A 15,810-nucleotide genomic window follows, 5' to 3' on the forward strand; every position below is an offset into this window, starting at 1 on the left:
ACTGAGGCTGATTTCACATCTGAATTGTAAATTTGAGTTCCTGTCATGTTAGAGGTTGTTTTGTTGAACATTTGGCAATAGAGCTCAATTTCAGATTCCCTGTAAAGAATACATGAATCTTTTCATTATAATGGACAACAACTGCCTTAAACTGTGATTTTCTTTCTTGTAAACCACCCTTGAAGGACCAAGTGTAAAAAATTCAAACGGAACATGTATTTAACATTATTTAAATGTGCTGCAGAGAAAAGCTTGAAAAATAGTTTTATCTGACATACAGCTTGGATTGTAATCCGTTTTTTTCTTATATTTTTCTCTCAATAAACATTTATTATCAATAATAACATGCATTGACCTTCCTATCAAACTTACAATAGCCTTTTAACACCAAACTGTTGTATTATTTAGCCATATCACTGTCTGATGCACTTTTTTGGCGGAAAATATTCTTGTTCTTTTAATCAAATAATTTGTTTTCCCTTTTTTGACAATTGATTTTTGAGATTTGTTTATTCAAAAATGTGTTCATGTTTCTTTTGCTTCCATGCGGGCATATAGTTTTAAGTTATTGTATTGGAATAAAACAGTCATGTCATGTTTCATACTGTGAAATATAGGATCTAAAGACGCCCTACTGGATGCAGACCTATTGTAAGAATGTTTCGATCCTGGGTGAATATATATCTGGTGTGAAAGGGGGGGTGGGGGGGTTCTGTAAAAACAAACCAATAAAAAAAAAATATATACCTTCTTCGGGGCTCCAGTTGTCCAGGTTTACCGAGGCAAGCACTCCCGTCTGACTTCTTCCGCTTGCTTGATAAGCATTAGTGGCTTTTTGGGACAACTGGAGCGCCACAGTAGGTAAGGACAACCCCTTTAAATCTGGATAATGCTGTCTGAGTCCAACTCTTTTAAACCTGATACCAATTATAATAATAGACTGACTAGAGTGTAAGCTGGTGGGTCATCTCAGATATGTGCATGTACTATAATCAGAAGTCTGTCAGCCAGCTGCTAACCTAGATTTAAGTTGTAATTTGAAAGCATTACCTGGCGTAAAATGATTTTTCAGCTTGTCCACACTTATTTATCAGAAGATTCAATTGATTGTGGTAAGAGGATTACCTTTTGTGAAGTAGAATTGGAATTTAAGGGGCCATTCCTTATAAACCACCATACCAGAGTGAAATGTGCTAAAATTATTTAGAGGTACAATCTATATATCTATAAATTAAGTCCATAGTCTCAAATAATATTCTCCACAATCACATCTACCAGGATCCTAATGCTCAGAATCGCAGAATGTGAAAGGATGACTTTCTGATTTTTATTTTTTTCCACAGCAAAAGGATGGTTCATGGGAGGTAGGCAGACAGAAGAGGCAGCTACCGAAATGGGGGCATTTAGGTGCTACAGGAAAGGGGGTATTATAAGGGGTGGATGGAGAAAAGGAGGCATTAGGAAAGTAATGCAGACAAAAGTCTGCGTTACATAATGAAAAGATTATTTTAGACACTCCACTGGGAAATTCTAGGAAAATATGCAAATGTCCACTATTACTTCTGGAATAGATATACTGGATGGGTTCTAATCCGCATCATGTCATTAGACTTTTTGAAAGTCATGCATGTTGTTAATGGGGCTGCCTTACAAATTGGCTTTCCTTTTACCATCCTGAAAAACTTATTTGCGTTTTTCCCCAGAATCCCCCAGAAAAGCGGCTATAAGTCTCCACACGCCTACAAGGCGGCCTTAATTGGCAAAGTCTCTGTAAGGACAATTCTTACTTCCCATCCTGAGTCAATAGCCTCTCACTCTGCCAAACCAGGTCCCTTCACTGTAGAAGATGCAACCACGTCGAAAGAGCGTTGTCTATTGTTGGTAATCTGTTCTGTCTGAAATAGATATACTGGTTTGGCTTTAATCCTGCATCATGTCCTGAAAGTCATGCTTGCTATTAAGGGGGCTGCTTTACAAGGTAGCAAAAGAGGTGTGGTTTTTCTTTTGCCATCCTGGAAAACTGCATATTTCCTACCTTCACACAAATGTGTTTTGCCCATGAAATTGGACCCGTATTCAGGTCAGATCCAATGGATTGAACACATTGCATATTTCTAAAAGATGCGAAGACTACTCGTCTGCCAGTTGAACTGCGGCTGCATAGGTTTTTTTTTCCTACATATATGTCCTCATCTTATGTGCCAATGTGTCATGATGCGGATATGCAGATTTTCACATAGACTGCAAGGCAAAAAATAATCTGCAATGTTGCACAAGAAAAGTGATGCTCATTTTTTTATTTTTTCAATTTGAGCAACAATTTAACTGCAAAAAAATGCATATCCATATCACTTTCACTTTAAAACTACAGTATTACCCTTCATATTTTCTGCAAAAAAAAAAAAAACGTGTAAAATCTGCACATAATCCACAAATTGTGCAGACGGCCTAAAAGTTATAAAGTAGTAGCCCAGAAGAAAGCCAAAATGTATATCGCGATGCTCCAGCTTGGCTCCATGTCTCTGCACAGTCCGTCGCAGGGATCGTGACGTCGACCGCTCGGCACACGCTATGATGTCAGAAAGCGTCTGACATCACAATCCCTGCAGCGGACCTTCCGGGAGGGTGTCGGCAGGTGAGTACAGTGTTTGTTTTTTTTCCTACAGTAATTATATTGTGGGCAGGGGCTGGGCAGGCTGTATACTACTGGGGGCTGGCTGGCTATATACTGGGATGCTGTGACCAATGCATTTCCCAGCCACGGCTTATACTCAAGTCAATAAGTTATTCCAGTTTTTTGTGTTAAAATTAGGGGTCTAAAATTGGCTTCTACTCGAGTCTGGTTATACTCAAGTATATTCGGTACTATATATTGTTGATATAAATACAATGGAAGCTGTAGCCTGTAGGAAGCCATACGAGTCTATTTTATTCTTTGTCCATGCAGGCTATTTTTGGTTCCTTGTTAGAATAACAGAGATGTGACCCAATAAAGGCATATTGAAGCTATTATAACATTCAACAGTCTGTGTCAGGTAGTCATATATGTAAGAAGTAACAAGTAATATGTAACAAATTGGTATTCAAACGTTTAAAATTGAAAAAATGGCTCTCACGTTTCAACTCAATACTTTCCACTTATACGATTCATTTTCATTCTTCGTTTCAACTGTTCCTCATCCTCTGTACCTGCTCCATTCAGAGTTAGTCACATATTTGACAATAAACAAAATTCAACAGACCCCACAGACGGACCCAAAAGATCCTATTGTCAATGATGTCTATCATTTGATGGATCTGGCACAGAAACCATGTTTAAAGGTATTTTTTTCCCTTTTCTCAGACAGACTTATTTTTATTATTAAATTGAAATCAATATATTATGCATGGATGTCATACAATATACAGGATATTTATATGTACACAGTGCCTTAGCCTAGGTTCACTTCATATTTTTTTTCCTCAGGAGGATGCACTCACAAATACTTTATTAGATATCCTGCTGTAAGTTGCTGTGATGTGTTCCAAGGCCTTCAGTTATCCTACAGTTGTTGGACAAGTCTCCCTTATGCATACATTGCCAAATCCTCAACAGGTCGACACAGCAGGATTTGGCTAATGTCTGGGTGCATCAAGGCATCTGACAATAGACTTGAACAAAACATTTTGTTTGAGAGAAAAAAATGTTTTGTCTTTGTCTATAAAGTTATACTATGAAAATTATTTTTTTTCATTCTTAGTCCATGAAAGTATAACTAAATTTATATTCCTTTTTGTTGGTCTTTATGCATATTTTTTTTTCTCAATCTTCCCTTTTAAAAATTTCATTTTTTGATTGTTACAAAAGTTAAGAAAAGTTATTTCTGTTTGTTAGACTGTTAGGCAATTCAATCTAATTGTACCTGTTAGTTTATTAATAGATTTTTCCTAGGTGTACACATCAAAGACTGAGATTTACCGGTACCTTATACAAAACAACATTTTTTTAATAATTGTTATAAAACATTTTGTTGAAGTCACAATACACTGCCTAGTAGTTCGGAGATTGCTTTTACACAACAGTTGTAGGGCTCCTTAGCATCTTTTAATTATTTTTAGTTTGCATTCCACCTCTTGCCCACAAGCGGTTTTCTCATGCAAGTCCATCGTCATCACATTGGACTCTAACTAAACTCACATAGCTGTTCAATGGATCTTTTCTTAGGGAAAAAAAACACCCTTTGTAGTCCATGGGTGGGCGTGGAAAAAAACAAAACTGATGTGTTATGCGATTTTCCATGAAGTAGATTAGAGCAGAGAGAATCTGCCACAGGTGAATAATTGTGTTTCAAAAAAAAAACAAAACACTCAACTCTGAATGAACTAAAAACTCAACACAATCTGATAAAACTTGATTGGTTTTCACTGAGCAGGTTGTACGATTTTCAACAGTTTGTGGGAAAGAGGCCTAACAATGACCACTGAAAAACCACTGGGAGCATCTGGCTGCGAGTTAAAATACATGTTGGACAATATAGCTTTGAGGTATTGTGCCACAGAATAGAGAATAACAGGTTGATCAGTGGGGACCTGATTACCTGCAGTTCAGTGAAAGTGAAAGCTTCCAGTGAAAGCTTGTTCATTGAATAATAATGGTGCAGGGCTAGAAGGGAGGAGCATGACTCATTTTCATTGTATTCCTAGAACCTTGCTAGCACCTAGAGTCATACTCATCTCTTCAGGCCCCCCACAAGGTATAATTCAATGAATCCACTTTGAATGGAGTGTTCCTTTAATGGTGGTACTGAAGATAACCAAGCACTTTCATAGTATTGAATGCTGCACCTGCCACTTCATTCATTTTCAATTGCAGACCATTCCCATGATTGCTGGGGGTACAACTGCTGGGACCACCGGTCAGATTGTTATCCCCTAACCTTTGGTATAATCCCTTTAAAGTAGTGTGTACATTTAATCTTGAACTTAAACCACATGTTACCTAGCTAGGCTGAGGACTTTCAAATGCAATCAGTAGCAAAAAAAAAATGTCTTTTTGATCCTTGAAAAGCACACTACAATTTTCTTCTTTGCATTCATCTTTGAAGAATGTATGTAACAATTCATTGCTTTCAAATTAAAAACTTAGTTTTTAATCTTTGCACCTTTCTATTGGCCAGCAAATTGTAAACATTGCTTCTTCAGTTATGAATTGTTAATACAATTCATACTTTTGGGTACAAATGTCGTCCAATATCACAAAGGCAGTGTCGGAGATTCCTGCGTTTCAGTGTCGCCATCTACAACACAAAAATAGTAGTGTTTAGGAAGGAACTACTTTCACTCATTGATCAAATTACTGCAGACCTCCAGTGTATCGACAATAGCATAGGAGCACATTATAGGTAGAAGAGCTTTTTAGGACATATGTGAACAGAATTGGGATCTATGTTATTAGGCAACACCCAATCATGGGCTACACACATGCGGAAATTAACTATGCGGAATAAGGACCAGGAAGCATGTGTACGGTAGAAAAACAACACAAATTGACTTTATTAAAGAATTGGACATAAGACAAACATCAGCAAGACAAAAAAATAAGAAAAACCATTTAAAAAGAAATGCACCACAGTGCACACATAAATGCAAAAATCAACTGGAGCCCGACACCTGATAATGTCAGGTAATCCAGACCTGAGCCTCACAAAACCATCTCAAAACATAAGTAAGTATGAAAGCAGGACATGTGTCTCTGAGAATATAAAGATATAATTCCACAAAAGTGCATAGTGATCCTCTGTGCCGGAATGGCTAATATGCTATAATGGACCCACAAGACACTAATACACGCTGTAATTTACCAAGAGATGTTAGGTGGAGGTGAGGACTCAGGACAAGTCGCCCCACGCGTTCCGTCGCGTATCGCAGCTTCCTCAGGGGTTTTTAGGACATATGACATTTGAAATTTGCCAATTTCATTCACAAAATATAGAACATTTTCCCTTTATTCTGCTAAAAGAGTAACATGCTCTAAATCTTTTAGAAAGGAAATTTCTCCTTTTCATGAAAAAATAATTTAATTCCAAATGTTTTCAGTAGGGTTCAGACTGTGTGGATAGTCAAGTTCTGCCAAACTTTGTCCTCCGATAAGAAACTGAAATGTTATAGCTCCAAAATTGGTCCCTCAAAATCAGAAGCATATAATCCAAGATGCTTTTGTGTTCTAAAAAAATGTTTTCTTGAATGGAATTAGGAGACAATCTCTAAATTAAAGGGATTCTGTCACCAGGTTTTACCCCACTAAACTGATTTTGTGCAAGGGACTGCCCAGTATACAATATGGAGACTGCTAAATCTGCAGCAGTTAAGTTCCCTGCTGCCTTGCACCCAACTACACTGCCAGCTGTGAGCCTAAGATACATAGATATTTAGAGTACTTGCATATTCAGTCCAAATGAGAAAGCTACGGCACAGGTACAAGTCCAATCCAAACACCTTCTGATTAGAGATGGGCGAATGGATTCGAACAAAGCGGAATTCGATACGAATTTCACAGAAAATTTGATTTGTCACGAACCCGAAGTTTACGTTGATTCGTGAGAACAAAGGGGTTTTTTCCCCTCTTTTTTTTTTTTTAGCTAAATGGGCACGAGCACAACTTGTTGCATGGGGCAGAAAACTCTGGGAAGAAGAAAGGAACACCCTCAATGACATCTGAGGACCTGTAAGCCAATCAGCGACCAGCAGGCTTATGTGATGTCACACTGCCTATGAAAAGCAGCAATTTCCAATCTCACCATTTCACACTGAATGTGCTGTCTGTAGCGTCTAGCTGCTGTTAGTGTACTGTGCTGTAGCGATTTCTGCTGCAATCCCAGGGTGTGCGTTTAGGGGGATGTGTATACCCCAAATAGCAGTTCTTTTTAGTTACTAAATCCAATAGTAAGAAATCTGTTTCATCGGTATAATGCAAATTCCAATACTTTTTGTTGCTAAAATGCATAGCAACAAATAAGTGTCAAATTCACGTAGTTTATAGAGTAATTTCCGCTCCAATTACAGGGTGTCCGTTGTCGGGTATCTGTATAACGCAAATTTCCATACTGTTTTGTAGCTAAAGTTGAGAGCAACAAATAAGTGTCAAATCCGTAGTTGACTAATCACTATGTCAGACAGAAAGGTGGCAGGTGGAGCAGGCAGAAGTTGCAGCACTGTAAGGGGACATCGCAGCAGGGGTGACTCTGTGAGGCCTGAACTGCTGTTGTTGATTCGTTGACTAGGTCATCCAATTCCTCAAATATAACATCTGACAACCCCAGCCAAGAGTCAGTGGGTTCGTCAGATACAACAATTAGTTGGCATGGCCCAGGAGCAGGTCAGCGGACCTCACCTGTCCTCAACCAGCCTCTGTCCTGTTCATTTCCCTCAGCCAGAGAGCTACTAGGTGGTCTGGGATCAGTGCCACTATTCAGCGAGGATGAAGTGTTTGAGGACAGTCAGCAGCTGCTTGTCAGTGAAGAGATGGGGCAGACATCCTCTGCTTCGTGCAGTAGGTAGGCTGTGCATACTGACACCATTGAGGAGAGTAGCAGTGACAGGGAAATGCAAATTGACAGTGTAGCAAGGGATTCATAATCATCGCTACTGTGGCCATGAGTCAGCAGGGTAGCAGCAGTGCGAGGACGGGAGCCAAATGGGCGGGGATACAAATCCCGCTTCGCAGGACCAAGTAAGCAGTAGCACAGGGGCTCAGCAAGGCAGTGATGGTAGTAGTCACTCAGTGCAGAGTGTTGGCGGTAAAATCCCCATCTCAGCAGTGTGGCAGTTTTTTGTGAAGACACCAGAGGAGCCAAGCGTGTGAATTTGTCAAATCTGCGGGCAGAAAGTGAAGCGTGGCCAGGGAGCTAACGTTAGCACTACGGCCCTGCGTCAACGCATGCAGCATCACCATCGTGGGAGAAACGGGTCTCAGAAGTGGTCCATCCTGCCGTGTAGCAACAGCAGCGGCACCTAGTGGCACACATGCCTTTTCAGCCAGTGAAGGCTTCAGCACCTTGGCTGAAGGGGGCTGTTTGTCTTTGACATCATCTCCCAGTCCAGATGCTCCTCGCTACGCATGGCGCCAGCAGTGGTTGAGCGAGACGATTACAAAGAGACAACTGTATGCATCCAGCCATCCTAAGGTACAGAAGCTGACTGGGCTCTGTTCAAGTTGTTGGTACTTTCCAAGTCGTGGACTCTGCACCTTTCCAAGAACTAATGGCTTGTGCCGAACCGAGGTGGAGAGTTCCAAGCCGAAATTTCTTTTCCAAAAAGGCAGTGCCAGCCCTTCACAAATATGTAGAACAGAACGTGAGCCAGTCCTTGAGCTTATCGGTTTCTTCCAAGGTGCACGCTAATCCTATTAAGCAGCGCGATATTGTATCTGGTAATCCAATCTCATTTCTAATTGCCTAACTAGTGACAGCCGAATAGTCAACATCCGGCATAGGGATGAGTTTTGGCTCTCCACCCTCTTGGACCCTTGCTGCCTTGCTGACATCATATTTTCAGGAAAACTTAAATTCACATTTAAATGTAATTCATTGTGCCTACCATGTTGCTACCACCTCTAGAATTTCTCATTGTCCTACTCTCTGACCTGCTGCCACTGCCGCCTGCACGCTGTGGCCTACCATGTTGCTGCCAGCTCCAAAATTTCTCATTGTACCACTCTGTGGCCTATGATGTTGCTGCCATCACCATAATTTGTCAATGTGACACTCTGCAGCCTACTCATGCTGCTGCCAACTGACAGCTGTCTCCTTTTGTGAATTCCATAATGCTGTTTTCAACCTCCACCGCTCTATGACGTTTCCACTATGTTTGGTTTGCCCCTTCATTTCATCAGTGAGAAGGAAGGAAAAGCTTCAGGATTGTTAGCCAAAAGCAGGAGTGGATACAGAACCCAGAAGACATGCAAATATCCCATTTACTGGTCATCTCTGTTCTGGATCAACTCCTCTTTGTTTTTGGCTTTAGCAATACTGATGGATTATTGGGCGATTGAAAGCAGACACTGACAAATGTTGAGATGAAGAGATGTTTCCTGTATGCAAAACATGGTGGCTAATTTTATGGTCAAAACAGATGATATGGATAACAGGCTGAGGCGGAATAATGTGCGACTGATTGGTGTCCCTGAAGTTGAAGGCTTCAGTCGTGGGGAGTACTTTTGGCTGAGAAAGCTAACCTGACCCTGTTTTTTGCAGTAGATCATTCACATAGAATACCAGCTGCTACCACCAGGAAATTTGCGCTTTCGGGTTTAATATGCATTACTATATTCACTAGAAGGATTAGGATATCAGTCCATGTAAAGCCTGTGAAGTGACATATCTACAGATTGATGGCACGAGGAACTCAATATTCTTTGATTTTCCAGCTGCGAAGCTGGAAGAGGGATCATTTTCACAATTTCAGCATACCCTACTCTATGCCACAAGGCTGCAGATTGTGGATATGAATGTGATGCACTTCTTCACTTCACCCAAGGATGCCACAACATGGCTTGATATACACAAAAGTGATCTCTGCAGATGCATCCCACTATGGCCGCAAGTTGTGCAAGGACGGAATTTGGAGAAGTGATATGCCTCTGTGAGACACACTTTACCGCTACATCAAGTTGAGTTTGGGTTGTTCCTGTATCAGTGCGGTGTATCACTCAACTGTTTTTGTCAAATACAAGTAGGGTGAGCATTCTTGCCCATAAGCAGATTCCATTCCATTGTTTTCTCAGTATGGTGGATCTGGATGAGCAGTAAATTGGACACAGTGGAAATGCTTCTCATTGCAGTTTATTTCTCTCCACCTTCTTGTGCTGCAGCAAACCTTCCTACACTTCTAACTGTCCATTACACCATTACATTTGAATCCATATGTTTGTTGACCTGTGGAGAGCAAGAACCCTGAGACACAGTTCTCTAACGCGCATTGAACTAGCATTGGGCAATGATAGGATAGTCAGGATGGTAGAGGACCACTCTGACCACTCCCCTGCTTGTTGGTTATGCTGTCCTTAGCTGCAGACACAGAGGAGGGGCTCTTTTTTGAAGCTTAATCAGTTCTGGCTGCAGATCCTACATCCCACAGATGCTCTCCCTTGGGATGCACAGGAATTTATCAGACTTTATTATGGATCAGTACCCAAGATGCTATTTTGGGTTAGCGTCAGGATCAGTTTCATAAATACATATCTATGCAAGATAAGACAGAGCAAGGTATTTATCAGGGCTTATGTACCACGTCAGTGGAGTAGAAGCCCTGAAATAATTGCAAATGCTACCTTGTTGACAGCACTTGTAATTATTTTCCCTTTTCCGCCACCTCCAGGCCGTGAAGAGGGGACATGGCTGGCCAGGGTTGGGTGTGGCTGGTGGGGAGATGAGTGGTGCTGGGCATGAAATCCGTTCTCTGGATCTATGTAAGATTTCATGAGGCCATCTTATGGGTTGCAGTTTATACTGCGTACCTTGCTGTGTAACATTGTAATTTTGGTTTGTCAGGGAGGGTTTTTGTGTATGTGGGGGGAGGGAGTTACTGTTTTTATTTCAATTATAACTGTTCAATAAAAAAAGGTTTGATTTTAAAAAAAGGTGCAGCTGTGTCCCACTCAAAAAACAACCCCAAATTTCATAGAAAGTATATGGAGAATAGTATACGGACTCCTAGAGATCACAGCAATAGGAATAGTTTGAAACCCCTTTGCAAAAATGTTTAATTTAAGTAGTTTATCTACATACCACATAATTCCTTATCCTGTGTACTTGGAAATGCATTCCTTAACTTTTCCATGATGTTTTCAAGTTGCAAGCCAACATCCCTGGTACCACTTTCCATATCATCTGTAAAGAATTATTCAGAGAAACATTATCCTCCACACCTGTAAACATTTGGAGATTATAGGAGATTACATTGGGGTTATATCGTGAAGATACAACTTATTGTGAATAAATTCAATATGGACACTTTAATTTTAAATTTAATTTTCAAGATGAGGTAACTTTATTCCTCCAGTCAATACAATCCGGGAGAATAGTTTTTTTGAGTCAATACAATTTTTTTTTTAAAAAGTACAGAGTACATCATAACAATAATCATCATAACATCATAACATACTGAAACCAATAAGCATGATCCTCCATTAGAGGGGTAAATCTAAGAGCAGTGCCACCTGAGTGAAGTTGCCACCCCCCCCCACCTTGTTCAAATAAACAAAATTGGTGTCAAACCTTCGTGCTGCTTTTGTTTTGAAGATATTAATAAAAGTTTCCAGAGGTCATCAGAGGTCAAGCAGCCCCCCTTCCCCCACATTACACAAATCAAACAAAACTGGTGCCAATCAATTGTGCTATGTTTGTGCTGCTCAAATTTTTGTTTGTGCTGCATTTGTTTTTAAGATATCAATGAAAATATAAAGGTCAAAAGGTCAGCCAGCCCTCCGACATTAACCAAATCAAACAAAAGTGGTGTCAAACATTTTTGCTACGTTTGTGCTGCAGAGATTTTAGCTTGTGTGTGCTATCATTTTTAAGGTATCGATAATATTTTTTCAGAGGTCTGCAGAGTTGTCTGTAAATTTTATCTCCTTGAGCAGGACAATGGTGATGATTTGCCCTGTAAATTCATAATTTCCCACACCAATATTTATACCAAATATTGGTATTTTGTTATGAGCAAAACATGGCATATTTAGTTTACTGTCAAGTATTGTGAGACAAACTACCATGAAACACTTTGCTATGACAACACTATTTAAATAAACTATGCATTCTTCTAGAGAAAATTTTATTTGCTGTTTTACACGAATGTTGAACATGGCTTCAGAACATTGAAGGCTGCTTTCCAGTGAGAAAAGGTAAATACAGTGAACTGTTCAGTCCTCGCAAGTTTTTAATACAATAACTCACTAATAGCAAGGTACATAAATCTAACTTACAAAATAAAAAGAAAATTACAGTATTCTTCGGACTATAAGGCACACCGGAGTATAAGGCGCACCATCAATAAATGCCTGCTAAAACGTCTAGGTTCATATATAAGGCAACCGGATTATAAGGCGCACCTGATTTTAAGTGAATGACCAGCAGGTGGCAGACCTGTCCATTGTTCAAGGCAGCTGTTGTCTGTAAGTACGGTTCATATATAAGGCGCACTGGACTATAAAAATACGGTACTTTCTTTCATGAAATCTTGTCGTTACTCCTTTGTGTGGAGCACAAAATGACGACATCTCCTGGTGTTTTCAGAGGATTTCCTTTCTCAGGTCATCATACATCTCCCAGGTGCATTGGGTCCTTTTACAGAATGCCATGTAATGCCCAAGTGTGTCTGGTGTTGGGCCCTCCTGAAATGCAATTATTGCTTTCAATGTGATTTTCTCTCCTTGAAGTAGCAGAGTAGAGGGGAATTCACTCACGTTTTAGATTTGGGACACTGTGCTGAAGAGTTTCTGTAGAGCAGCGGTTCTCAACCTGGCGGGGGTCGAATGACCAAACCACAGGGGTCGCACTTCTATTCCGTTTTTGCTGCAATTCGCAGCAAAAACGGAATAAAACATGTGTGCAATAAGCACACACTTCTTGAGGACCTGTCAGCTGCTGTATACAGGGGAAGCTGGAGGACCTGTGGTGATGTCATCATCACATGACCCTCTGGCTTCTCCTCTATGCAGACTCCTGCGGAACAGGGCTGCTCTGCTCACAGTGAGTAGAAACTAGAACTTGAAGCAGCAAGGGGGGGCCAAAAATGGGGGCAGGAAGGGGGGCACTAGAACTGGGGGCAGGAGGGGGGCACTAGAACCGGGAGCAGGAGGGGGGGCAAAACTGTAGGCAGCAGGGGGGGGACTAGAACTGGAAGCAGCAGGGCGGAAGGGACTAGAACTGGGGGCAGGAGGGGGGGACTAAAACTGGAGGCAGGAGGTGGGCACTACATCTGGGGGCAACAGGGGAGGAACCAAAACTGGGGGCATCAGGGGGGGAACCAGAACTGGGGGCAGCAGGGGGTGGAGCAAAACTGGGGCAGTAGGGGGGGCACCAGAACTGGGGGCAGGAGGGGGGGGGGCAAAACTGGGGGCAGGAGAGGGGATGAAAACTGGCGCAGGGAGAGGGTGCTAGAAATGGGGGCAGGAGGGGGGACTAGAATTGGAAGCAGCAGGGGGGGAAGGGACTAGAACTGAGGGCAGGAGGGGAGGACTACAACTGGGGGAAGCAGGGGAGGAACCAAAACTGGGGGCATCAGGGGGGAACCAGAACTGGGGGCAGCAGGGGGCGGAGCAAAACTGGGGCAGGAGGGGGGGCACCAGCACTGGGGGCAGGAGGGGTGAACTAGAATCGGGGGCAGGGGGGCAAAACTGGGGGCAGGAGAGGGGGGGATGAAAACTGGGGGAAGAAGGGGGAACTAAAACTGGGGGCAGCAGGGGGTACTAGAAATGGGGGCAGGAGGGGGGACTAGAACTGGGGTCCGGAGGAGGGGAAATAGAACTAGGAGCACCAAGGGGAGGTAACTAGAACTGGTGGCATGGGGGGACTAGAACTGGAGGCAGAAGAGTAGGGCTAGAACTGGGGGCAGGAGGGAGGGGAAACTAGAACTAGGGGGCAATATTATAGTAGATATATTCTTGTACATAGGAGGCAGTATTATAGTAGTTATATTCTTGTACATAGGGGGCAGTATTATAGTAGTTATATTCTTGTACATAGGGGGCAGTATTATAGTAGTTATATTCTTGTACATAGGTGACAGTTTTAGACATAGGTTCCTGTACAGACCACCTTTCCAGATGCATCTGTTTTAAATGCTGTTGGACATTGAACAGAAAGTTGGATTGGTCTTAGACATGTAGATGCTGCAAGGTCGGGCCCTTGTTCAGCAGAAGACTGAAGGTGATTTATGCCAGACGCTGAGAGAACGGATAAGTCAATTTGCCTTGTTCTTGGTGTGTAAAGTTTGAAATACTGGGAGTAACATTGCCTTATGAAGTGAACACTTGGATTTTCTATCATAGTTTTTTGAATTACTGTGGACACATGGCACTGTGCATCAACCCGGTGAACACCAGTCTTCAGCTGAACAGGGCAGAATATTGAACTCTGCCCTCAAAGAATAGGTATGTTGTGTGACACCCTTCGAAGCAATGGATTTCACAAGATGGTATACTTTATTGTCTTCTGAACTTTTTAACACATTTTGAGCAGAAAGACTGCCACAAGTTTGATTGTCTTTTGATTCCATTTTTTTATCGCCCTAGCTTTACTTTTTTTCCCCTTTACAGCTGCATCTGAAAGGGTAGAGGTATGAGCTCAATTTCCATTTCTTTGCTGGGACTGCAAGGCGTCTCTAGTTTTCCAAAGTTGCTGTTTCTTCTGTGTCCATGTCTGTATCAATTTGGGGCTCTTGGAAATCTTGTCATCCATTTCTTGCTCCTCTAAACCTTTGTGTGAATTCTGGAGCGTTACTGTATCTTCTTGTCTGGCAATGTCTGCTTCTTTTTGTACTCATTTGGCAGAACAGGTCTGCATGTTAGGAATAAACCAGATGCAATAAAGGAAAAAGGATTCTCCTGTTGCAAAAGAAAAAAATCACTGCTCACCGTTCAGATGTATGGTATGGAATCCTTTCGATTGCTTGACAGTGTGAACGGTGCCCGGAACAGCAAGAAAATCCTGTGCCGATACAGGTGGTAGCAAACGAGGAAAAAAGCACTTGTTAGGAAGATAAGTAAAAAATATTTTTTATTTCATTCTGAGTATAAAATTGTTAGCAAGGTAGAAAAAACTCTTGGAGCACTCATGCTCCTAGTTTAAAAAATGGTAACGGACCTACGCGTTTCGGACTCTACACATTGTGGTCCTTAGTCATGGTCTACTCGTTACCGCTATTTAGAAAACATTTAAAAGACTAGAGTGATAACGTCATCTTGAGAGTGGGCGTGTATACCGGAAATGCAAGTGTGTTCTGGAAATTGTACTTATTAACTATACAAATAAAATTCAATAGAAATACATAGTATCTGTTCTTTTATTTAAACTTTTGGGGGAACGTGTATTTAATTTTAAAATCCAGTATATTTCCCTATTTCATAGTTTGTGTGACTTTTCCAGACTCTTTTGGAGGTGCTAGTTTTTTCTATGGCTAGACACTTAAAGAAATTGATATGGAAATTGATATGGTAAGGAAGACTAGTAGATTCAATGACAAAAGAGTCCCTAATGACATTTAACGATTGGTTGGATGAAGATTTAATGGAGTGGGAGAGAAAGATCCAAGAGACAGGCTAAAAAATATACAAGAGATTTAAAATGCTTCCAACAGAAACAGATGTATATACCGCATTTCATGCACCCAAATAGAAGATCCATGAGTCTTCATCCCAAAATGATCACAGTGAGGGTGCAAACTGTAAAGGTCAAAATCGACAAGACCATGTTGGTAAGAGAAAATTAACCCAAAATCAACCAGAAAGTAAAAGGAAACCTGAGACGAGAAGCACAACTACGAGTACAACTATGAGTACGACTGCTGGTACTCAATTAAAGGTAATAAATTTACTATGAACTGTCTATGGATGAGACGCAAGTCTTAACTTTTTCCCCTTCTGCCCGATTCAATGCATTTACAGCCATAAAAGATCTGAACATCTTCGCACCATCCCTCATTTACAAGAAATGGTTCCAAAATAAATTTTTCCAACAGCTATGGAACAAGAGGCCGTGCAGATTCTAGAAGAACTGGAGAAAGAATCAGGGAATACACAAACTGGTAAGAATCCAGCTTGCATTCACCCAAAGT

The 15,810-nt window shown here is 41.3% G+C and overlaps 1 protein-coding gene across 4 annotated transcripts in view; it reads right to left on the minus strand.

The window, feature by feature from the left end:
* Positions 1-15,810, minus strand: part of DRP2 (dystrophin related protein 2) — a 206,713-nt gene continuing 190,903 nt past the window's right edge. For 3 of the 4 annotated variants that reach the window (XM_072123744.1, XM_072123746.1, XM_072123745.1), the window contains exons 22-23: positions 10,764-10,865; positions 1-5,276 (exon numbers count right to left, since the gene is read on the minus strand). In XM_072123744.1, coding sequence (XP_071979845.1) covers positions 5,233-5,276; positions 10,764-10,865 — 146 coding nt within the window. In that variant the 3' untranslated portion in view covers positions 1-5,232. Of the gene's footprint in view, positions 5,277-10,763; positions 10,904-15,810 lie in introns of all 4 variants that reach the window. The other variant, XM_072123748.1, reaches the window with a different exon arrangement.

Source organism: Engystomops pustulosus, chromosome 9 (assembly GCF_040894005.1).
Source record: "Engystomops pustulosus chromosome 9, aEngPut4.maternal, whole genome shotgun sequence".
In the NCBI taxonomy this organism is placed as follows: Eukaryota; Metazoa; Chordata; class Amphibia; order Anura; family Leptodactylidae; genus Engystomops; species Engystomops pustulosus.